Genomic DNA, 22,836 nt, shown 5'->3' on the forward strand with positions numbered 1-22,836 from the left:
GGTCAGCACCATGTAAAAACTTAGTGAGAGACTGGCATTCTCCACTGCCTACAGTCATTCAGACTTGGGTTGGCACCCCTCAAAACCCCTAAGTAGAAGCTATGGTTGCAGTCCTTTCAGCCATTTTAGGACTTTGTAGGTAAATGCGGTCCAGCGGCAGCAAAAGGCAGTTCTGTTTTTAATAAAGATTAAAAAATATTTTTGAATGACCCTCCTTGTTCCTTACTATTATACGGTATTAAAATATAACAGCGCAGCCAAGGAGAATAGAAAACAAAGAGAAAAGCCTTTAAAAAAAATTCCACAATTTTATATCCTTTCCCTACTAACCCACCACAGAATTCAAGGGTGGGGGATTCGAGGGCTGAAAGAATCTTCATATGGTGCCAAAAATTCCCCACAGATCTCTCTGGTCCCTCTGCGTTTGGCTATTTAAAGCAAACACATTGTGTTTTAGATGCTAGTTTAGATCCATTTTCCATATGAGGAGGTGGGATGTAATTAATTAGCTGTTCTTTTGATTTCTAAGTATCACATGTACATTGCACAAGGGCATGTACTTTCGACAGAGGCTAGAAAAAGGAAATAAAATACAAGCTGCATCGCTTAAGTCTTCTTGGTACAAATGATGGATCAGCAGGGGATTATCATGTGTATTTTATTGCTACCAATGCTGATTGAGTCACTTGAGTGTTAATACAAACCTAAAAAAAAAGTCTGGATGAAATCACAGTAACAGTGTTTAAAGTGTTTATTTTAGTCATAATTGCACTGTTTTTATATAAAGTCTTTGATCTGTAGGTTGAAAAGAGGCAAAGCAAGTAGTCCACAGTAGAAGTAACTGAAGATAAACTTCTCTGTAGAGTTTAAGAAAAAAAAAAAACAAGTCCACAGTCAGATATGCACTTGGACATATACGGCGGGGAGATGAAATCCAGACTCCAGCAAACCAAAAAACACAGCTCATTGCCATTCCAACTAATGAGGTCCCTTTTCTGAGGACGTGGTATGGTTCACTTGCACAAGCCCTTCATCATCTTCATCTCTACCTAGATACGCTCTTGTATTGGGTAGAAACATACAAACATTAGCACATGACTGCTCTTTTCTTTACCTTTTTCTTATGCACAGTTTTCTGAAATGATTGTTGGAGGGTTTTACACAGGCCAACTCTCCCCAAGCCCTCTCTGAATGAGCAGAGGAAAAGACAGGTTCCTGTATGGGGTATTTCAGAGCCAGAGCCTACCCCAGTGGCACCAAAATGCTCATGAATAATTTCCCTCTCTCTCAGCTCTGGGAAGAAGCCAGGGACGCTATAGGCTAATAGGGGCCTGCGTGAATCCTCCCATCAGTCGACTGTCCCATGCGCTGCTGGTATATGTGTGTATGTTATTACAGAAGTCAATCACACTTTAATGACAAATGTTTAAAAAATTAAGCTATAAAATTCTTAACTCAGTTATTAACTTTAAATGAATTGTTTAGGTTGTTTCCTCCCACGCACCCCACCCCATTAACTTATTCTTGAGGGAGATGTATTTATGGAGCCATGTGCTTCTCACATGGTTGAATCTAAAAATAACTACAAAAAAAAAAAAACAAACATTCCAGCTAAAACTTAATTTAAAATCCATTCCACCAGCCTAACACAGACTATAACTGGTTTCTTAGACTGGTTTCTGTATTTGTAATGATAGCCTTGACCAGTCTTTTGAGTGCTGATTGTTTCTGGATTTCCCATACTCTACTACCATTTAATAAGATATATATGTATATACATTCCTGAACCTAAGAACCCCCAAATTACTTGTGCAATAGGCAAACTTATTTTCTCTCATAAAAGCACATGTGCACTGTGGAGATGGCAGTCAGTCCAGGTTTCTTGGTTGTTTTTTTTAATTGTTTGTTGGTTTGGGTTGATGGGGTTTTGTTTTTGGTTTGGTTTTTTGTTTTTCATTTTTGAGATGTTGGTTGTATGTGGTTTTTTGAGGAGGGAGTGTAGAGAGGCTTATCAGGCATTGAAAGCAGTGAACTGTTTTTCCCAGGATCTTTTAGGCAATGATCGACAGATCGGATGCTTCAAAAGGTCTGAATCCTTATGGGTCAAATCCCTCTTCCGTTTAATTCAGTATGAGTTTTGACACTCATTTTAGAGAAGCCAAAACTGTAGCCCATAATGGACAATTATGCAAGCCCTGGATGAAAGGATGTTTTCTCCTTGCCCTAGATAATTAAGCCAAATGAAGAATCTTTCCATTCCCATCACTAGTTTATTTTTTTAATTGGTTTTGAGATGACTGCATCCTGAGCTCCAAGGACCGAAATCCTTTAGAACGGAGATCTTCAACCTGAGGCTTACGAATCTGTGGGGTAGCAACAAGCAGCTAAGAAAAGCAAATGTATTGTCAGTAGGCTCAGGAACTGCCCAGGGATCTATATGTCTAGTGAAAAAATGCAGCAATCCACATTAAAAGCAAGATGGAAAACCACTGATTTAGCTAATGTTATGCTATCAATGGAAGAAATTTAGGTCTCATAAAAATGCTTAGATTTGCGGAGAATTTTTTTGTTCTGGTTTCAGCTTTTTTTCAGTCTGAACCCCTCTACTCATTTCTACAGTGTTAGGCATTATTTATGAAAAAAGCATACTCCTTTTTGCTTTCAGATGTCATGTCATTTAACGATGCTGCTTTGTCTCCATCCAATAGTACAGAGGAGGTCATTTCCCTTTGTGTAAAGCAGTGGCTATTTTAATGTGACATTATGCTGTCCACTGGAACGTCTACTCCGTTCTCTCCTCCTCGTCCTTCTGGGTCCCTTCTCAAGTGGCAAAGTTCCCTCGACCCTGGTTGTCATGTGGATTTTTTCTGTAGCCGGTTTCTGGTTTTGAGACAAAGTCAATGCTTAACGCGCTGGCTGAAATGACAGCAAAAGAATATTTTCAGCATTATTTTCTCCCCAAGCATCACAGCTTTTTATTCTGAGTGCTTCTCCCCAGACAGTTCCCTGTTGTTCACATTGGCACCCAGGTTGGTAGAGTTCCCTTAGCACAAAGCAGTGTGTGGGAGTATTTTTGCCATGTTGTTTCTGCTAGGTTCTTCTACGTGAATTTCTTCATTGCCGTGTTGTCTATTTGGAATGGAATTTGTTCCTGTTTTCCCTCAGCTTTATTTAGCTTTATCAGTTTTGTTTCATCTGCCAAATTTAACACATCACTTCTCAGCTTCTTCCCCAGTTGTTAACAGGTGTGGCAATCGAGAGAGCTTTGCTCCAACTGAAGACTACTTTGTGTGCGTGTGTTGTTCTACGGGTTGGGATTTTTACAGTTTAAATTGTTTTCAGGCAGTGGTAGACTTTTGTCCTCTCCGCTATGACTGTTGAGTTCATAAGTAATCACTGGTAGGAGTCTTTCTGCAGGGCTGAGTAGGCTTTATCTCTTGCTTTGCTGAAACAGCTGAAGAGTGCTAGTGAACTTTTATGTCCTGTACCTGCTTTACACATAGTTTTTCTATTTCAGTTAGTATTTTTTTTAACCGAAGCTGTTAAATTAGTGAAAGTCCTGATGAAGGTGAGATATCAGCAAAAGGTGCTTTATACTGGTATAGCTTACTCCTGTGAATTGGGATGTCCTCTACATGTGCATCGTCTCTACCTGCAGAGAGGGGGCAGTTGCACCACAGCATTTAAGTACACGGGTTTCATCTGATACAAAAACGTGTGTTGTTTAGACTCAAGGAACTGTTGGGAGCTAAAGGGGCAGAAATCCAATTTAAAGCATTTCAGTAAATGCAAGCTAAAAACTCTCATTAGCACAGAATTATTTGCTAGTGGAATTTTACCATTGTTGGAGGGGCTGCGGCGCGGGCTACAAGAGGCAGAAAATTCAGAGTTAGGACTCCCCTGTGCACCATCGCCTTCTCTGCGTGCATGTGCTGGAATCAGTGCTCTGTTGCAACACAGTGGGGCTCTGGGCCGCTTGCAGGTCATCTGCCCGGCCCAGTTTCTGCAGCCTCAGCTGACAGCAGTGGCCTCCAAGCTAAGGGTACCCTGCAGCAGCAGATGCCAGCGCAGACGAGGCTCCCACACGCAGGTTTTTGGCCTCTCCAATGCAGGCGAGCCAGCGCTGCCGGCTGCGAGCGCTCAGAGCGCAGGAGCCGGGAGCTGAAGCCTGCAGCTACCGGGGTTTGTCTTCCTCTTTGGAGCTGCTTTGACTTCATTTTGTAATTACGAGATTAATCATGAGAGCAGAATGGCTGATAACAGTCCAGGCTCCGCTCCCCCCCAGCCTCCAGTGATTAAATACACAGGCAAAAGCTTATGCGTGGCTCAAACTCAGCACAAATCCAAGGGATTAGAGGCAGGTATCTGAGGACAAAACCTGGCTTGCTGTTTGGCAGGGACAGGGATTTGGAAACCCCATCCACCACCACATCCATGAAAAATCAAAGGACAACAAGCAGTAGACAGAAGTTCTGTTCTCTTTGAAGCGAAGAGCTGCCAAAATGTTCATGTCAGGCTTTTTCTCTCTCTCTCTCTTTATTTTTTTTTTATTTTTTTTTCCTTTGGACAGGCAGAGCTGGGTTGTAGCTGAGCTGCTCACGACCTTGTCTGCACCCAGGGAGCATCCAAAACCGAAAGTGCAAAGGGTTTATTGGGCACGCATGTGTCTGGGTGAGCCCCGCGACATGCTGTGTGTGGGGGGGGGAGGGTGTTGAAACTTCTGATGATTTAGAGCATTTGCTTCAGCATCTCATTATTTCCATTAATGAAACTACTGGCAACAAGGTAATCCATTTTTTTTTTTCATTTGGTTTGAATTTCTAAAAAGCATAATTTCAGCGATTTTTCTCTGTTCTTCCACACACACACAAAAATTGCTTTAGACAGGAAGAATTTTCTAAATTGAGTTAGACTCGAATCAAATAAATGAAAACCTATTTTTAAAAAGCACTGTGGTACTTTGCATTCTTAAAAAAATTCTTGTATTCCCACTTGTTTTTCAGTAAACTTTCATCATTCTGTTTAAAGTTCTGCAAGTGTGAATATTCATATTTCAAACATCTGGCTTGCAAATCGAGCATTTCAGAAGCACCATATCCTCGCTTACTACAGAATCGTCAGTAAAACTTCAGCAACAACCAGCTCTTTTCCTTGCCAAGGGCTGGTTCTGCGTTATTCACACAAATAGGCTTTTTTTTCCATTGACTGGAATGGGAGCAGAATCCATCCTGAAATAGTGGCCCCCGGATTTAATCCATGACAAGAGACAAACAAATAGACCCTTTGAAATGAGTTTTATCTTTTGTGCCCCATTTGTTGTCTGAAGCAGGTGTCAATTGGATCTTTTCCTGTCTGCCTGCGGTTGAAAAGCAACATGTTGTACTTAAACCCACTTGTAAATTGTAGCGTTTTACAGACGAACCCCCCTAGGGATCTGCTTAAAAAAACTGTTTGAGGTTAAACGCCAGAAGTCAAAAAGGGTTAATTTGGTTTTTTTTTTTCCTTTTTTTCCCTCTCTCTCTTTCAATTTTTCATTCTGTTTCAGGTTGTTTCTTGTTTAAAAAAGATCTCTTTAGTGTCTCCATATACAGTAAAAAAAATCCTTGGTGCACAAGGTCTGATCCTGCCTGCACTAAGTTTCATTTATTTGTAAATCATTGGAAAGAATTTCCTTTTATAGTGGGACCAGTCACAAACGTTCTAGTTTCTTGAGCCAATAATCTTATCAACCACCTGCTCGGTGGGTTTAGCACTAGGAACAACTTGAGTGTTTCTTAACCTGGTGAAGAGGCAGCGCTGGAAGGAAAACTGGCAGGGGCTGGCCCGATTGCCATGCCATTTGCTCAGACCAGGGGACTATCCAGAAAACAACCACCACCAGCATCTTCAATAGCAACAGTAAGCCCATACGTCCCACATTTTAGGAAAATGACATTATGCATAAAAAATGCACTAGAAACATATAAACTATGAAGTGATATTACGGCATATAAGGGACAGCAGTTACAGTCAGCGCAGCAGGATAAAGACTGTGCTTGATCAGAGGGGGCTGTGTTGTTATGCAGGGATGCTTACCATTTTTCCACCAGTCCTTCTGAAGCCTTCCTCCCTTGAGGATTTGCGTAGTTACACCACCTCCTGAAGCTGATTTTCACTGTGCTGGGATGTTATCAGTAAATACAGAAGAAAGAAAGAAAGAAAAAATAAAAAAGTAGTTGATTAGCAGCAAATAGCTGTCTCAGACAGCAAGGTGGAGCTCCAGGTATTGCTTGTTCTGTGCCGTTTTGCTGCTATCTTCAGGGTAGGTGAGGAGTGAACATCTACAGACAGGTCAGCTGCCCTGAACAAACACATGCTTTGATCTGCAGTGTGTCATCCATTCAACCCACTCTCCCTCGCTCCCTCCCAGCCCTGTGGCTCCAGTTTGGAGCAATTTATCCAGAATGTCTGCCTCCAGCAGGACCAGGAAACACATCCATGTGAATTCCCTGGGCACTGGTGGGTGCCCCTGCTTTCCTCCCGCTCATCACCTGCATGCACCAGGCGTCAGGTGTGCAGAGGCTGCAGATGCTCTGGCACTTTGTGCTCTGGTCACCTCATCCAGACCACTGAGACTTTCACGTCCCATCGTGGACAGCAGGTGAAGCTGTTGCTGTCCAAACTGTGTTTGGGAACACCAGCAATGTACACATTTGTTTCCCAAACAGTGTGTTTGAAGTTGGGTAGCAGAGGATGTTTTTCTTAAATACTTGAGCTGAAAGGCCCCAGATTCTCTCTTTTATTTTTATTATTTTTATTTTTATTTTTATTTTTATTTGTATTTATTTTTATTTTTATTTTTTTTCCTCTCCATTGCTTTATTTAACATATCATCATCCGTTAAAGGGACATTTCAAATTAATCCCATTCTCTATTGCCTGGGATATTTCACAGGGACTCTACCACTGTTTGCTGTTATGAATTTAACTGTTGGTTCTAGGCTATCGCAAACCTGGGCTCTGCTCTGTTAAAAGCTGTGCTAACAGAGGACACAAAACCCAGCCTGCACTTTAGCTCCGGTGTTAGGAATATCTAAGCCAACTGCCCATCTTTAGTCCAGTACAAATGAATTTAAGGCCTCAGCAACTTAAAAAAATAAAATAGAGAGAGAGAGAGAGAGAGAGAAGGGGCACATGTACTGGTTTAAATGATTTCTTCACCTGCAGTAATAACTATGAGCCTCTTCCTGCTGTTTCCTTGCAGCATGCCAAATGGCTGTGTAACAGATATGCCTTCACTGAGCACATTGCCACAGTCCCTACAGAAGAGAGGTTTACTTCCATAAGAGCTTTTTTTTTTTGTGTGTATGCGTCTCAGTGAACATACATGTTTTGAAAGACTGTTGCTAATGTAGCAGATCATTCAGACATCTCTGCAGGGATTATACCATTTGTCATTGGGCTTGGACTTGGGGTACCAATGGGCTCAGCATCAGAGCCTCAGAGAAAGAGGTAAATAGCAGGGGAAAATCTGTCCTCTTGCTCCATGTTTCTGACACTTTTGTTAAACAAAGTCTCTCTGTAATGACAGGACTGTGGCATTTTTCCACTTGGTTCAGTACACAACGTGACGTACTTCTTCTGAAGTATTCGCTGGAGATTCCATTATGGAAAAGAAGAGGATATTTATCACTGATGCTGTTTAGCTCCTAAAGCACTGGCTCGAAACTGAGCCGAGACATGTCAGTGTAAATTCAGCACTCAAATGTTACAGGCGTTAGAGTGCAGGATTCATAAATGGTCATTTTACTGATGTGGTATACTTCTGACTTGCCAAAGCACTGCACAAAGATATTAGGAAATCCAGAGCATCAGCCATCAAGGAGAGGAACTGATGTAGTAAGGAAAATAAAATATAACGCCTGAAGAGCCCCTAACCGGGAGGCATAACCAGAGTGGCAAAATCTTCAGCCCTGCCAGCCCAGCAAGGGGCTCCAGCACAGCGCCCTGCCTCTCGTGTGAGATCAGCTGTGCGAAGCCAGGTGACACCACCTGAAGCCACCAACACATGAGCTATATTCTATATATGTTCTCTGTAGGAATGAAAGGTTCCCTGCAATGGAGGTAGCTAAACTGTTCTTTTGTTTGTTTGTTTTGGGGGGAGACAGCCCTTCATCTCACCCACCATCAGTGCATCTGCTGTGAAATCTTCCTTTCTCTTCCCTATTGCAGGGCTGTGCGTTAGCCGCTCAGCTGGCTTTCTGATTTGTTTTAGTTTTTAATTAAGTTCCCCACTTCCAGTGTCACAAACGTAGCCCTGAAAAAAAGGCCAGTAGCAATCCAGCAGTGTGATGGTTTTGCTGGGGAAATAAAGGGGTTGGAAACCATAGGTGTGGAAGGTGTGAATTGCTCTACTTATCTCTCTCCTTTTTTTTTTTTTTTTTATTATTATCAGAGATGCTGCTGATCTGCTACACCACTGAACACAGGACAAGACATGTCAGAAGTTTCTGCCCTGCTCAAGCCTCGGTCGTACAACCCGTTTCCATCAGCTGGGCCAGCAGAACCGAACCTCCTGGCTGTGCTCTCAGCCCCACCAGATGTGCTCGTGTAAAGCTCCTTCTCTGCAGCACCCGCTGCCATGCACCCGCAGACGGCCTGCGTAGGTATGCGCAGGGTGAGCTGTCACCTTATTCATTATTAAATGTAATAATTTAAACTTAATGATGAATTTGGCCGAGCCAACTTAACGGATGAGCCAACTTAATGGGTGAGCCAATTTAATGCCTCTCTGCTGCCAAACTGTGAGACTGCCTCCCCGCTCCAGGCCGCAGGGCCGGCTCTGCCACATGCCTGGCACTGCAGCCAGCAAAACCGCCGGGAAGGCATTCGCCTCGGCTGAGGGGCTGCGTCTCAACCAAGGTAACTCAATCAGGTGGCTGAGCCTCGCAGCGCCCGCCTCAGCTAAAAACCCATGTCCTTCTGCAGCAATAAAACTGCGCTTGCGGGAAAGGAGTTTGCTGGTTTCGCTGTGTTTCTCTAAAGAGGCAAAAATGCCTTGTGGCAAGCGCTTCTGAATGTCAGCAGAACTGAGGCTCTTTGGGCACTTTTGAAAAATGTTGCCCAGTATGCCGATTCCCACAGCCCCGTACTGCCGCATCTTGGCAAATGCTGCAGTGCAGTTGCACATCATCAGTACAAAAACGTGAAGCATGTTGAAAAGTGAAAATGTGGGCGAGTGGAAAATAAACAAAATTTGGTACTAAAAAAATAAATAACAGGTGGGAAACTGGGCCAGACTGTTTTCTCCATTTCCATATTCCATGATTGAGACTTCTCATTATACGTTTCTGCTTTTGCTTCAAGTTTTAATAAAGTGGCCGCTGAATTTCCAGCCTGTCACACGAGGCACTGCAAAATTCAGAAATCTTGACCCAGCCGTTAGACCCAGCTGGTGGCAAAATATGTAGACGGGAAGGAAAGCGCTGGTCTAGCAGAGGCAGGAAAATGGAGACCCCTAAGCTAATCAGTTATTTTTAAAAGACAGTGGTTACTATTCAAGTAGTAATTTATCGAGATAAAGGAACCATGCGTCACAGAAAGACCTACGTTGCCTGCAGGGGAAGGTTATTCTTTTTTCTTTTTTCTTTTTTCTTTTTTTTTTTTTTCAAGAAGACCCTTATGTGTGCATTTGCAGCTTACAGCTAAGAGGTTGGAGCTAGAAGCTAATCAGCCATTCTGTCTCCTATCTGCTGATCTGCTGGCGTTGGGGGAAGGGGAATGTGGGCAAACAGGCATTAAATTCCACCGGCAGGCGACAGGAAGGTATTCCTTGATAAGGAGCATCCAAGATGATGAGCTGTAAAGCAAAGTCCCTGTAAGGAAGCAGGGGAAGAGGCAGGCAAAGCTTTAGCCATCTGTCTCAGCCGGCCTTGCTCAATGCTCGTCAGAGCAGAGGTCACCACCAACAATAATAACCCTCGAGAAGCCAGACGTATGCTTTCCATTCACCAATAATCTACAAAGCATCTTAGGGTGAAATCCTGGCTCCTCTGAAGTCAATGGGAGCTTTGCCAACGACTTCAGTGGAGCCAGGTTTTCATCCCAGATAATTTTAAAGCAACCCCCGGGCTTAAAGATAAAACGACAGCATCCTGGGAGTGGGCGCAGGGAGGAGTGAGCTGAGGAAGGCTCTACTAGCCACGTCTCGTCTGAAAAGCTGTCAGTCTTACAGACAGGACACCTCCACAGTCCCGAAGCAATACCAGGGTTGGCAATAAAGGGGCAAAGTGGACAAACAGGTAGGCACCAGCATCCTTTAACCACCAGGACGAGTGGGGTGCAGGGCCCCACTGAGCCGTGGTGCTCTGACAAAAAAGGCACTTCACACTGCTTAATCTGGCACTGCTCCCACCTCTGCCTCCTCCATACTTCTGAGATAAAGCATAGACAGCGCCATACGTTGTGTTATATCATACTGTATTTTTCCCTCTCTCTCTCTCCAGCCACTCTCACAGTAGCCTTGAAGGACGTCACCTCGTGGCACTCATCCAAAACAAGGATTTTTCACACTTGAGCAGGTACAGCTAACATACTAATTATTTCAGCCAACAGGACCACCCAGACTGCAGTGTCATTTGTCAGCTAGGCAATGCTTCGTTTTTCAGGCGTGGCACTCGTGACACCAAATGGTGAGTGCCTTCATGGTGATGTGGTGGGGTTTGCCCTGGAAAGTGCAGGTGCCAGGAACACCAGCAAGCAGGACATGCCAGCTAGGACGTGGCAAATCCAGCCCCAGCTTCTTGCCCTTGGGCACTGAAGGTGTCACGGTGACCATGAACAACTGTTGTGCAGTTTTTGTTGATGGGACCATGACCAGAGTCCTGATGGACCCCGGAAGCACCTCCCCAGGAGAGAGTCCTCAACATGTGGTCAAGGCCATGACAGGTACAGCCGTGTCTCCCTTTTGAAGCTGCACAATGAGGAATGCAGGATCTGCGGGGCTTGGGAGAGGCAGGAGATCAGACACTGAGCTACTGCGGCTTGCTGACTCCTCACACCCCAGCCAAGCTGCACTAACAGTCCACGTAGTGCACTTGTCCTATAGGAAATGCTTCATAAAACATGAATTTAACCCTCTTTTGGTGAGCGTGGGCTCAGTGTGTTTCCTTTTGCATACACAAGAGGCTGGGAGTGCTGCACCCCGCTGAGCACTGTCCACCTCTAACTTTATTGTCAGCAGGAAGAGAAATGGAAGGGAGAAGCTGGAGGTGGAGGGGCGAGGCTGTCGAAGGAACACCCACCTGCTGATGTACCTCCCTGATGGGTGCCCATAACCACATCCTGGGAGCAGCATCCCCTGCAGCCTGCCAGTGGGTCTCCTCCCCAGGGCAAAGCCTGCCTTCATTTTCCAGGGATCAGATGGTGGCTGCCTAGCAAGTTACTCGCCCAGCCTGGAGAAGTTTTTCCCTTTGCTTTTGAGTACATCTCCCCTACAGGTTGTGATTCCGTCATCTGGATTCATTGAAGAAGTCATATGCTGATATAACAGTGTTTGTGAATTGAAATCAGCATCTACAGTGCCCACGCACACGCTCCCCGCTCTGGCTGCCCAGTCCCCCCAGCACAGCCATGCAGGCAGTGTCACCATACACCAGCGCCGCTTTTGTGCCAACTTTTCAATGGGAAGAGGCTTTGGTTTCTCGCTGCCATCCGCTTGCTGCTAATAGTAGCTCTGCTCTGTCCCTAACTGTCTTTCCACAAGAGCTTAATGCATAAAACTTAATGTCCCATGAGGAAATGCGCACCAGTTCGGGCCCATCTCATCTGGATTAAAGATGTCTTTTGGTTCAGTCTTTCATAAGGCGAGGGAGAACTTACATTACCCAGAGCTCAGCAGCAGACCCATGTGTGTTTTTCACCAGGCTGTCACTTGGACTGTTTCACATTACAGCCTCCCGTCTCTGGCCATCGATTTGCACTGGTGAGCCCTGAGATACGGAACTCCCATGCCAAGTTTCCACTTTGCTTCACCAGCTGAGATCCACTGACAGCCACAGGGTTAGGGACAGACCTTTGTACACCTGGAGGGCCATTGTTCTGCCTTTTTTCTACCCGATTTCACTAGCCTGCCTTCTTAGCCACCCCCTGCTTCATGCTCGCTGCCGCTGGCATTGCCTGCCCGGGGATGCAGCCGCCGGCTGCCAGGATCGCAGCGATGGCAGCAGGAGGAGAGCCCAGGCCAAGTGATGACATCTGAAGCACATAAGTGTTTTTATCTTCTCAGTGTTTTGATTAGCCCAAGGAATGTTTGGGTTAAAAAAAAAAATAAAAAAAAAATTTCTAAAACCACGTGACAGTCCCACAGGCTTTTATGGCTTTATGTAATATGGAATAGCTCCATATGATTTCCCGGCGTATCCGCGAGCACTGGTGCGATATCGGGTGTTTCTCAACGAGAGATTGCAGAGGGCTATTCCTCACTGCAATGCACATGCGAGTCCCTACCCTGTGCAGTTGTTTGTGCACATAATTCCTGCTATAGTACTAATACAGACCAAGTTTGTGGATTAAAAATCCTTAAATCTGAAGGGTTGGGTTTTGTGGCTTTTGGTCGCATCTTTAACGATAATTCAGTGCAATTATTTTAACCATATTCGTGTCTGATGGCTAATACTTTACGGTGGTTATCATTGGAAGGGAAACCTATCCTGGAAGGGTACGAGACATCGTTCTGACTCAATCATGACCGCAGCCTTCAGTGGCACCAAGACCCGTAAGAAACCTCCCGCAAGCTCTGACCGCTCGCGCCCCAAACCTGCCAGATTCCTGGCGTGCCGCATGCAGAGGCTCTCCTGTCGTGCCTTGGTCCCTGCTGCTACTGCTCTCTGCACATCCTACCCTTACGTTGCGGGAACACTACTGAGGGCATCGCTCTTAGGCTGAAAATGTTTTGGGGTGGGAACGCTTCTTCCCCATTTGGCCATTTCGATACCAGTTGAGGTGCCAGCTGTCACACACACCCCTCCGCCACACACCTGCCCAGGCCATGATCACTTGTGTCCTCATTTTCACATAGAACGACCTGAATTGTGGAAGAGCAACCTCAAAGATGCCAAAACTCCCTTTTTTTTTTTTTTTTTTGTTAGGTGACTTTATTTACGCTTCAAGTATATTTGAGCTGCGTTTGTTCCTGTTACAGCGAGCTGGACCGTCAGCATTCGGAAGGGGCTCAGCTCCATCAGCTCGGGTGCCAGGATCCTGACTTGCAGCAGGTGACAACCTAACCCTCACTTTCACATATTTCCAAACATAAGTTACTTTGCAACTTGGGTTCTTCCCACCTGATAGAGACTGTTCTGGTTGCTTTTTTTCCCCACCGCACTTACGCAGTCAGCGAAGGGGAAAGCGAGGAGTGTGAAATGCCCGAGCCCGAGCCCTGCTGGGGACACGGGACCAGCGGAAGGGGACGGGACGTTCGAGCACAGCCTCGTGCCCACCGGGCAGCGGTGGCAGCGCTCCCGCAAGGTGCAGGGTGCCGCCGGGTGCCGCCGGGTGCCGCCGGGTGCCCTGGCAGAGCGGGGCTGGCAGAGGGGCACGGCGGGAGGGGAGCGGGGCGGGGGGGCGACGGCAGGCTGCAGCAGGAGCTGCGGAGAGGGAGAAGGGAAAGGGGGGGAGCAAGAAGGGGGGAGGACAGCAGGGGAGGGAGGCAGGGCAGTATAAAAGCATCCGACACACACCTCTCCCGACACAGAGCGAGGGGGCGAGAAAGTTGCTCTGGAAGCAGCAGCGGGAGCGGGAGCAGGAGCAGAGCCAGCCGCTCGCACACACGCGCGCACGCACGGTGGCAGGAGAGAGTGCGGAGCTGCCCCTGCCAGCACTAGGGCCGCTGGAGGAAAGAGAGGAGAGATGGAGCCAGGTATCCAGCTCCCAGGGAGGGCAGGCAGCTGAAGCTCTCGCAGCCCCTCGCCCGCCGCCCCCAGACCCCGCCGCCGAGCCGGGGGCAGCGCTCCGAGAGAGGAGAGCAGGAGGAGGAGGAGGAGGAGGAGGAGGAGGAAGGGGGGCGGCGGGGAGGCAGCGGGGCTGCCCCTCATCCCGCAGCCCTCGGGGGCAGCTCGCAGCTGCCCCGGGACGGGTCGGGACGGGGCTGGCCGGGGCGGGCGGGGGCAGGCGCCTCGCCGGGGGTCCCGCGGGGAAGGGGCAGCGCCGGGGGGGGGCGAGGCCACCGCAGCGGGGGGAAGCGGCTCCGGGGGCCACCCCCATCCCCCGGCGAGGGGGCAGGCGACAGCCGCCGGCTCCCTCCTCCCCGCTATGTGAGAGCCGGCCCCGGCCCCCCCTCCTCCTTCCCTCCCTCCTCCTTCCCTCCGACGGCCCACGGTGCCTCTGGCTTGCAGGGCCGCCCGCAGAGACGCCGCCGGCCCGCGGCCCCTCGGGGGCTACCTGCCGGCCCCCGCCGCCGGCCAGCGCCGGGACTGTCGCCGCCGTCGCCTCCGTCGCCGCGTCCCGCCCCGACGTGGCTCCGCCGTGGGGCTGCGGCCCCCCCCGCTGCTGCTGCTGCTGCTGCTGCTGCTGCTGCCGCCGCTGCCCCGACGGCGGCGCGGCCCCCGCCGCCCGTCCTGCGGCTCCCGGGGCTCCGGCGGTGGCCCCGGCGCCGGGGACGGTGGCGACGGCGGCGGCGGCTCCTCCTCCTCCTCCGCCTCCTCCTCCTCGGCCGCCGCCGCCGCCGCTGCGGGGCCCTAAAGCCGCCCGGCTCAAGAGGATGGTGCGGCTGGCGGCCGAGCTGCTGCTGCTGCTGGGGCTGCTCCTGCTCACCTTGCACATCACCGTGCTGCGCGGCGGCGGCGAGCCCCACGGCCCCGGCAACCACAGCCAGCGGCAGGTGAGTGCCCGAATCCCTCGAAATCCCCTCCCCGGACCGCCCCCCCCGGCGCGGTGTCTCCCCCTAGGGGCTGAGGGGAGCCCCGGGGGCCGCACGGCACGGCTCGGCTGGGAGCCCGGGGATGGGGCAGGGAGCGGGGCAGGCACCCGGGGGGGCACCCGGCCCCAAAAGTGAGTGGGTGCTTGGGACCGGGCTGCTCCAGCCTGCCCACCCCCAGACACCGACGGGGAATTGCCAGGCAGAGGTAAAGGACTGTTTTGGGTTCTGTTTCCATGGTTTGGAGAGTGTATTTTTTTTTTTTTTTTTTTTACTCAGGATCACATTTTGTTGCCGTTTGAAATGGCCAGAGACAGCGATAAAGGGCTAAGAGGTGCAGAACCATCCAAATCCCAAGGCACAGCTTGTAAATAGCTGGTCAGTTGCATGTGCCGAGGTCAAGTTCTTCCCATTTCTCTGCGTCCAGGTGTTAGGAAAGAAACAAGCACCAAATCACGCAAGGCACTGACAGAAAACATATAATCATAACCAGCCCAAATGTGCATAACCGCTTTTATCACTCCTAAAAGAATCACGGCACCAGCAGAGAGTTTTTATAAAAGGTGAGGAAATAGAGAGTAATGAGCACCGTTTGTGGCTGGTGGGCCCCAGGGTGCAACCCCTCACCACAGCCAGGACTTAGGGTCTGGGGGTTCCCCAGCCCGGTCCCAAGCAGGGATCAGACCCTCCTTGCACGGAGAACCCCGCTGGCTGTGGTGGGGATCCTGCCCGGGAGTCCTCACCCGCGTGCCTCGGGAAAGGGCCCAAGGTGCCGCCACTCTTTGGGGCTGCAGCTTTATCGCTGGCCTGACGCTCCAGGACATTTTATTTTTTTGTTGTTAATATCTTCAAGATTTCTGGTAATAATGTTTTATAAATGATGCTTTCTTTCCTCATGGGCACTTGAAATGCCTTTTAAAGTGATGTTCCTTGGAAAAGTAAATTTGGAGAGGTTTTTTATGAGGTGTTTGCTATCATTAGAATAACCCTGAATTTGCCTTTTCTTGACAGGCTTGTAACATAATGAGGGAAACATCTGGGCAAGTGGGAACTCTGGGTGATGCCGTTTCCCTGAGGAGCCCTTTTTAGAGCACTATTGTAAAGTTAAGGTGAAGCGGGAGGAAGATCAGATAATTGTCCTCGGGTGTTGTCACACTGTCTCATCAAAATCTGTTGATTGGTGACTTCAAGAATGTTTTTCTGTCCGGTTCTATTTTTTTTACAGATAGCTTAATGAAAGTCTGTGCCTTTAAGCATCGTGATAGCTTTAGCAGTTCGTGGTTTTTGTCGTGTTTTGATAGTTGTCAAATTAAAATTTTTATATACTTCCCAGCTGAATTGATTCTGCAGTTACGTATTTGAGAGAGCGTGTCTGTACAAGACATTAGGGGAGGAAAGTATATTGATTAGAGCAATCAGTGAAACAGATGGCAGTCGATCCATTTTTTTGTTTTATAACTTTCATGGATTCCTTCGCTAGCCAAAAAATATTGTGACCTGCTTCAGCAAATGGAACCCTGACAGGCAGATGCTTCCATTCAGGGCATCGCAATAGAGACCTGGCTGGGAGGTTTGCACTGGTGTCCTCAGATTTTGGGGCTGAGTGATTTCTTGGCTGTTACCATGGGTCGCACTGAAGTGAAATGAAAAACACTAGTGCATTGCACCCACAGGTAAAGAATCGGTGTGGAAAGTAAAACTGTCGGTACAAGCAAATGGGCATCCTTCAGGTTGTTATCGCTTATACGAAAAAAAAAAAAAAAACTATTGTTGGTTTAATATAAATTTCATATGTGGTACAGTGAAAGTCTGCTTCATGTGTACAGCTGGCTAGCTTGTCACCCTCTCCTGCCAGACATGCCAGAAAGTGCCAGGTGTTCAGTCGGTGCATGATTTGCCGTGTTCCTTTCTTCCGTTTTTTCTTTCTTTTTTTTTTTTTCCTTAGTCTTGCTATGTCTGTGGAAAGAAAGGGTTGTGAGAAGTGATTAGGTCAGTGTTTCATCTGATGAAATTTTGTTGACCAAGTTTGTTGCACACATCCTGGCAAACCCAGAAAAAAACTACTTTGTGCAGCAAGTGCTTGGAAATGGGTTTTGACAAGGCAAATTTGTGTAAAAACATACTACTGGTAGAGTTAAAGTGTTAGTGTTTGTTCCTGACTAATACCAAATGGAGGGCATGGTATTTTAGGATTTGTGAAGTCAGTTTGCATGAATAAAGCAGTCAGAACTTGGTCCTATGTGTCTGAAAGAAAATATGAAGTGTTAGTCCCAGTTAAAAAAGAAAAGAAAACCAAACAAAGAAGCAAAAACCTAGCATACCCTTGAACCTTTTCCCTTAAAGTTGGTTCAGAAAGAATCCTTTCTAATCTTAAAATAATGATGGAGATTCAAGTACTCTAAGAGACTTGTGTGCACATAGTCAGATTCATAATGGGAGGAAGAGCTTCTCTTTTTGCCACTCTTGGTCCTACAAATGATGGAAGGATTTTAAGAGGATAGGCTCGGAGAATTTACTTATTTATTTATTTTGCCTCTCATTTATGTTTCAAATGCTGATAGATGAAAGAAATTCAAATAGAACTTCCATCCTAAAATTAAAAAGTTATTCTTTCCCCACTCTTATTTCTACTTTTGGTGCCCTTCCCTGTGCTGTGCCTGTCCCTGGAGCTCCTGGAGCGTTGTGCCCCTGGGGCTGGCTGTAGCGGAGCAGCAGTGAGGAGAAAAGTGCAGATGTACTCTGCTGGTGCTCTTTGGGCCGGGTGAGATACAGGCACAGGCTTCCTCAGTTCGCTGCTGCAAAAACAGTCACTGGACCTCTGCCTTACTGCAGTATTGTGCTGCTGCTAAAACTGGTTTTATGGTAAACTAACAAAAAGTGGGAAATCCAAATTAGAGTTGTAAAATATCTGGCAGTTTTGAGTTATGAGAGGGAATCAGTTTTTTGTTTGTTTTTTTCCCTCAGTCAGCTTTTATCCCCTTCTTCTATCTCCACCAAAGAAAAAAAGGAGGTTTTTGGGGTGGGGGTGGGAGAGGGAGGGTTGGGAGATTTGTTTTTTGCCAGTGAGAATTCTATTAGGTACAATTTAATTAGCAGACAGGAAGTATTTTGGAGTACGTTTTTTGAAATAAGCATAAACATTTTCTTCTGAAAAAGAGCAAGTGAAGCTATTGTTAAGAGATGGAAAGCTGCTGCTTGGGTATGCTTTTATCTTGTGACCCAGTTCTAAAACTAACTGGAAGGCCTTCACATAACATTTGAAAGGCGTTTGTAATACTTTATGATCGTCTAAAATCTCCTCTGCTTTCATTTGAAGAGAAAATAATTCGTCAAAAAGTTTATTCCCATTACTTCTAATTTTTCCATACCAGGCACTGCACACCAAGAAAAGCAGTGTTCCCACCCCAAGACAAATGACCCTGTAGGTGAGGTAACACCGCCACCAACAATACGCGCCGTAGCACATGAAGTCAGATTCTCCACAGCGGTACTTGCAGCAGAATTACGTTAGCACGAAACTCGGTAGTTGTGCATAAAACTGGGGCCATAAAGGAGTACGTAATGTGAAAAGAAGCACAATGCTGCGAACAGCTTTTTAATTCTCATCTCCATGCTCCTTGTCCCTCTCAGTGGGCATGCAGGCAATTACAGCATGCCAGAGATGGTCTCTGAGCCCTGCAAGTAGAAACACGTTCTGCTGCTTACAAACATCACTCCCCAAGTCCTGTGAGGCATCTTACACAGGTCTGAACTCCTAATTTTCTCCTAAGATCATCAGCTCAACATGACGAGAAGTTTGGAAAAGGTGTGCTGTCTGTTGCCTTTCCCGAGATGTAGTTCTGTGCTTTTAAGGTTTGGATGTTCCTGCTGGCCCGTGCACTAGATTCATGCAAACTGCAAAATGTTCTCCATTCAGATGCAGCAGCGTACTTCAGCTTTGTGGCTTTCTCAGTCCAAGCAGGAGTGAAGCTGTTTACTTTGGGAGAGTTTTAGACTGAGCTTTTTAAAGCTTTTTGGAGCTCTGGAGCTTTACATTCGGTTAGCTTTAATAGGAACTGGTCCTCTAAATCATCTTTGAAAAATTGTTGATTCAACGTTTTGCATTCACGTTTCCCAGACTGTCCCTGGCCTATATAAGACGCCGATAGCTGACTACACATCATATATTTCATAAGAGCACTAAACCCTCCTCTGCCTTAAGAGCAGTTTATACATTACACAAATGACTTTTAGAGCAGGTGTCTTATGAGTGAAGCAGGCTGATACTTTGAAAACCCAAATCTCTTTTGGTGAGGTTGTTACTCATCACAGAGGATGTTCTGTTTCGTGCTTTTTGACAGTGATAGTAAAACCTGTCTGTTCTCAGCAGGCTTTGCTGTAGAGGTTCTTAGCTAAAGCTCACCCTTACCATTAGCATATGTTCTTCCAGTTAGGCACTAAGCCTTGCGAATGACTTACACCATGTGCACTTCATTCACTCATGTCCCAAGGGAGAGAATTATGTGTGCTCTTTAGTGGTTTTGCTAGTGGGCTGTGGCTTGTTCCAGGATCTAGGGGGAAGGAAGGGTGATTAGCTTTACGTGTGCTGCTGCTGCCGCATGTGTGGAAGCAGAGGATAAAGCAGGAAACAAGGGTGAAGGAGTGAGACCGCTGCTCCGAGTGGAGCATTTGCTCTTGTCCGTGGCTCCTCAGAGATGTTCTTCCACTTGCCAAACCTGGCTCCAGGAAAACTCCAGAAAATATTAATTAAGCGTCACACCTATCCCATTGATTCATTTCCCAGCAAACAAAAGCATCCCTAGTGGAAAAGAGCTGCCACACCTTCAGGGTAGGATGTGGGAAGCCTTTTTAGTACCTAAGACTGCTGCTATAATTTAGAACAGGAATCCAGGAATATTGTATTTAGTTATGGCTGCAAGGGGCACTGTGAGGCAGGTACAAATGCCTTTTTCTACATTAGATTTGACCAAGATGTTTGGATGAGACATATTTTGCTGAACTTCTCTCCAGCTCAGCAGCTAACAGTTATTGTACAGCTCATCTTGAGTCATCAGTGATAAATACCTGGCATTAAATCAGAGGGTGCATCTCAATTTTGTCTCTGCGACTATAGCCCGGAGCAGATTTTTCCTAGTGCCTTATACGGATGAGTCTATTGTAATGTGTTATTTCTGTTTTGAGCAAGACTTGGGAATCTTTTCCCAACTCTTTATAGTATCGGGTTATTTGTGTAAAAAAAAAAAAAAAAGTGGAGTGCACATTGTCTTAAATTCATGCTGGGGCTTTGCTGAGAGTGGTTAAAAGGAAGCCTGCTAACGTGTGGCTCTGAGCCCTACAAACAGGGTTGGGTGGCTGACTAACAATAGTAAAAAGAGTGGTAGGTTTGAGTCTGGTTCCTGAGAAGGTCCAGAGCCTTAATGATGTTCCTTGGTGACGACTGGAATAGAGAGACAAGGCATGGGTACAAAGAGATCCTGGAAGGAGCAGGGTTGGCACTTATGTTGGTTCACCTAATGTGGGCAATCAGCGCTAGCTCTCAAGTAGCTTTTATTTTGCAGCCTTTGTTCATCGTGTAAACAGAAGCCCGTTCTGCGCAGGAAGAACACAGCTAGTCCATCACAGCTATAGCAGCAGTATGACAGCAGTACAACAGTGCAACTACTGACCCTAATTGTTATCTGATGGGCACAGAAAGCTCTCCTTCGCTCCTCCTGCTCAGGCTGTCGGTCCTTAGGTCCAGCTGCACTTCCCCGCTCTGTCCTTCCTCACACCAGCTGTCCACAGAGACAGGAGGCCTCGGCTTGGAGCTCTGCTGTTGGCTTGGAGCTCTGCTGTTGGTCTTCACGGCCCCAACAATTTCATCATCGTTTTACTGTCAGGCAGGAGCTGGTCACTGTGTATTCCCCTGTGATTTTATCACAGACGTTACGACCTGCTAATAGGTAACCCATCCCTAGTACTTAGAGCTTCAGCATGCTAAGCTTTTCAACACCTTGATCTGCTTTGCAATTGTTTTGCTGGGGAGAGATCTGTTTAACCAATTCAAGCAGTATTAAATGTAACTTGGGATCTGTGTTTTGAATTCAGCAGTTGTTCTTTTGTCTGCATCTGTATATTGATAACCAGTGCCTCATTGTTCCAAAATGGGGAAAAACTTCTTTAAAGAAAACAAGGAGCAGTGAAAGATTAGGTGAAAACTCTGGCTGTGTTGTGTTGCAGCATCTGAAAACCTCACAAAGTGAAGTGCAGAGGCTGCCCGTTGCAGAGCTGCCCAACCTCACTTCATTCTCTGTTGGACAGAAGTTCTCTCTGGTTACGGGGCCGCGCTGCAGTCCTCACTGGAGGTGAAAAGGCTGCCTGGCTCACATCGTCCAGTGCATCATTGTTCGCTGAGTGGAGCAGGCACGTTGTGGCACAGCTCTTGCTTTCCCCTGGGAAGAAGCCACCTTCTGGCCATGGTTCCTCTGCCAGCGAGCGGGACAGAGCCCGCCCGAGGAAACCCTCACAGGTCAGTAAGGAAGTGGTGCCCGGCACAGGCCCTGCCCCATGCACATCTCTGCTGCAAAGCAGCTGCAGCACAGTAACCACAGGTTTCTGCTCAAAACATCACCGGTTTTAGTCCTGCTTACTTGATGCTGAAATGCCCAAATCAAAACAGGGAACAGGCTCCCATGCACTCACCTTGTGTGAGGCAGTAGTAGTGATAACGATGCAGACTACTCTATCTTGGCCTTCCCACAGGTTTGTAGATATTCATGCTTAACAATTTCCTTATTTTTTTCTTTTTCCTTTTTTTCCCCACAATATAAAAGTGCACAGAATGCAAGCAATGGTAGGAAATTGTCTTGCCATTCTCTTTTGATGCTTACATTCTCCTAAGTCATTAAACAATCTTGAAATGCACTCACACTTCAAATATATATGCAGGCAATTTAGATGTTTTCTTACACAAACATAAACTATAAAAGTGAAGCAAGCTGGTTTTTCTTTGGGCTTATATCCTGAAAGTATAGTGACAGACGAGATTTAGGGGCTGTGCCAGGTTTAAGTATCAGAGTTGGCTGCTGCACACTTTTCTGTGCATTTTACTGGTCTTCCATGTGAACGCCTGTGGTGGTACCCAGCTGTACCTCACTTGTGCTGTTCGCAGTGTTGTTTGGTGCTTGTTTGGCCTGCTTTGCTAGATTCATATCTTGCTATCTGCCTTAAGACTACACTAATCAAAAGCTCTTTGAGTTGACTAACTTATGTTCTCCATTAAAGCTGACTTTTTTAAAGCATTATTTTTCAGTAGTAGCAGATCTAGGTCAGTGATGCATTTTATTTTTTTCCTTTATTTTTGAAATCTCAACCCAGGCTCTTTGTGGTTGAGATTCTTTTGTTGTTGTTGTTGTTGCTTGCAAACAATGTGTAGTATAATAGGTCTCCAGGCATGAGTGGAGGCTGTAGACACTGTCACAATGGATAATAAAGTGACAGCTTACAGCAGAAAAATAGAAAGTGCTTTAGTAAGTTGCAAAAGGAAGTATTAAATAATACAGTGATTACTGTTGCATTGTAATACCCTTGTGCCCTCAGGATACTGATTTTAAAAGTTTTCAAGACAGAAAATGCCAGGTTAAAAGTCACAGTTGAACACATTTGGATGAGTAAGGCTTCCAAGAAATAGAACACTGAGCTCATAGACCCATCCGTAAGAGCAGAGCCTTTCCAGTGCTGGTGTTTCCATGTATTTTCAATTTGAAATACCAGAAAAAGAAAGAAAACAAAGCAAAACGTAACTTATCATTGTAACAAGTGATGGTTTGCCACATTGGTCAGTTGTGCAGCAGTATAATACTTGGTCAGAGGAGCTGGTGTGGGCGGTTCCTTTATCCTTTTGCCCTTGTTTTTCTGTGCTTGGAGAAATCATAGTAGTGGGGCGTATTTTTGTATTCTTCCCTT

General features: G+C 46.7%; 1 protein-coding gene and 1 long non-coding RNA gene across 5 annotated transcripts in view; one reads left to right on the forward strand and one right to left on the reverse strand.

Moving 5' to 3' along the window:
- Positions 1 to 249: 249 nt before the first annotated feature.
- LOC310896531 lies at positions 250 to 14,553 on the reverse strand. Of its 3 annotated transcripts, XR_014581576.1 has the most exons (4): positions 14,418 to 14,542; positions 11,282 to 11,517; positions 6,076 to 6,159; positions 250 to 2,916 (listed from the first exon to the last, which is right to left on the reverse strand). It is a non-coding gene; the product is annotated as an uncharacterized lncRNA (long non-coding RNA). The 3 variants fall into 3 exon arrangements; XR_014581577.1 differs by lacking the exon at positions 11,282 to 11,517 and having other exon boundaries at positions 251 to 2,916; positions 14,418 to 14,553; XR_014581578.1 differs by lacking the exon at positions 14,418 to 14,542 and having other exon boundaries at positions 251 to 2,916; positions 11,282 to 13,538.
- Positions 13,516 to 22,836, forward strand: part of ISM1 (isthmin 1) — a 43,755-nt gene continuing 34,434 nt past the window's right edge. The window contains exons 1-2 of one of the 2 annotated variants that reach the window (XM_083828897.1): positions 13,764 to 13,896; positions 14,372 to 14,856. In XM_083828897.1, coding sequence (XP_083685023.1) covers positions 13,887 to 13,896; positions 14,372 to 14,856 — 495 coding nt within the window. In that variant the 5' untranslated portion in view covers positions 13,764 to 13,886. Of the gene's footprint in view, positions 14,857 to 22,836 lie in introns of both variants that reach the window. The other variant, XM_083828896.1, reaches the window with a different exon arrangement.

This window comes from Anser anser (assembly GCF_964211835.1).
Source record: "Anser anser genome assembly, chromosome: 3".
Classification (NCBI taxonomy): Eukaryota; Metazoa; Chordata; class Aves; order Anseriformes; family Anatidae; genus Anser; species Anser anser.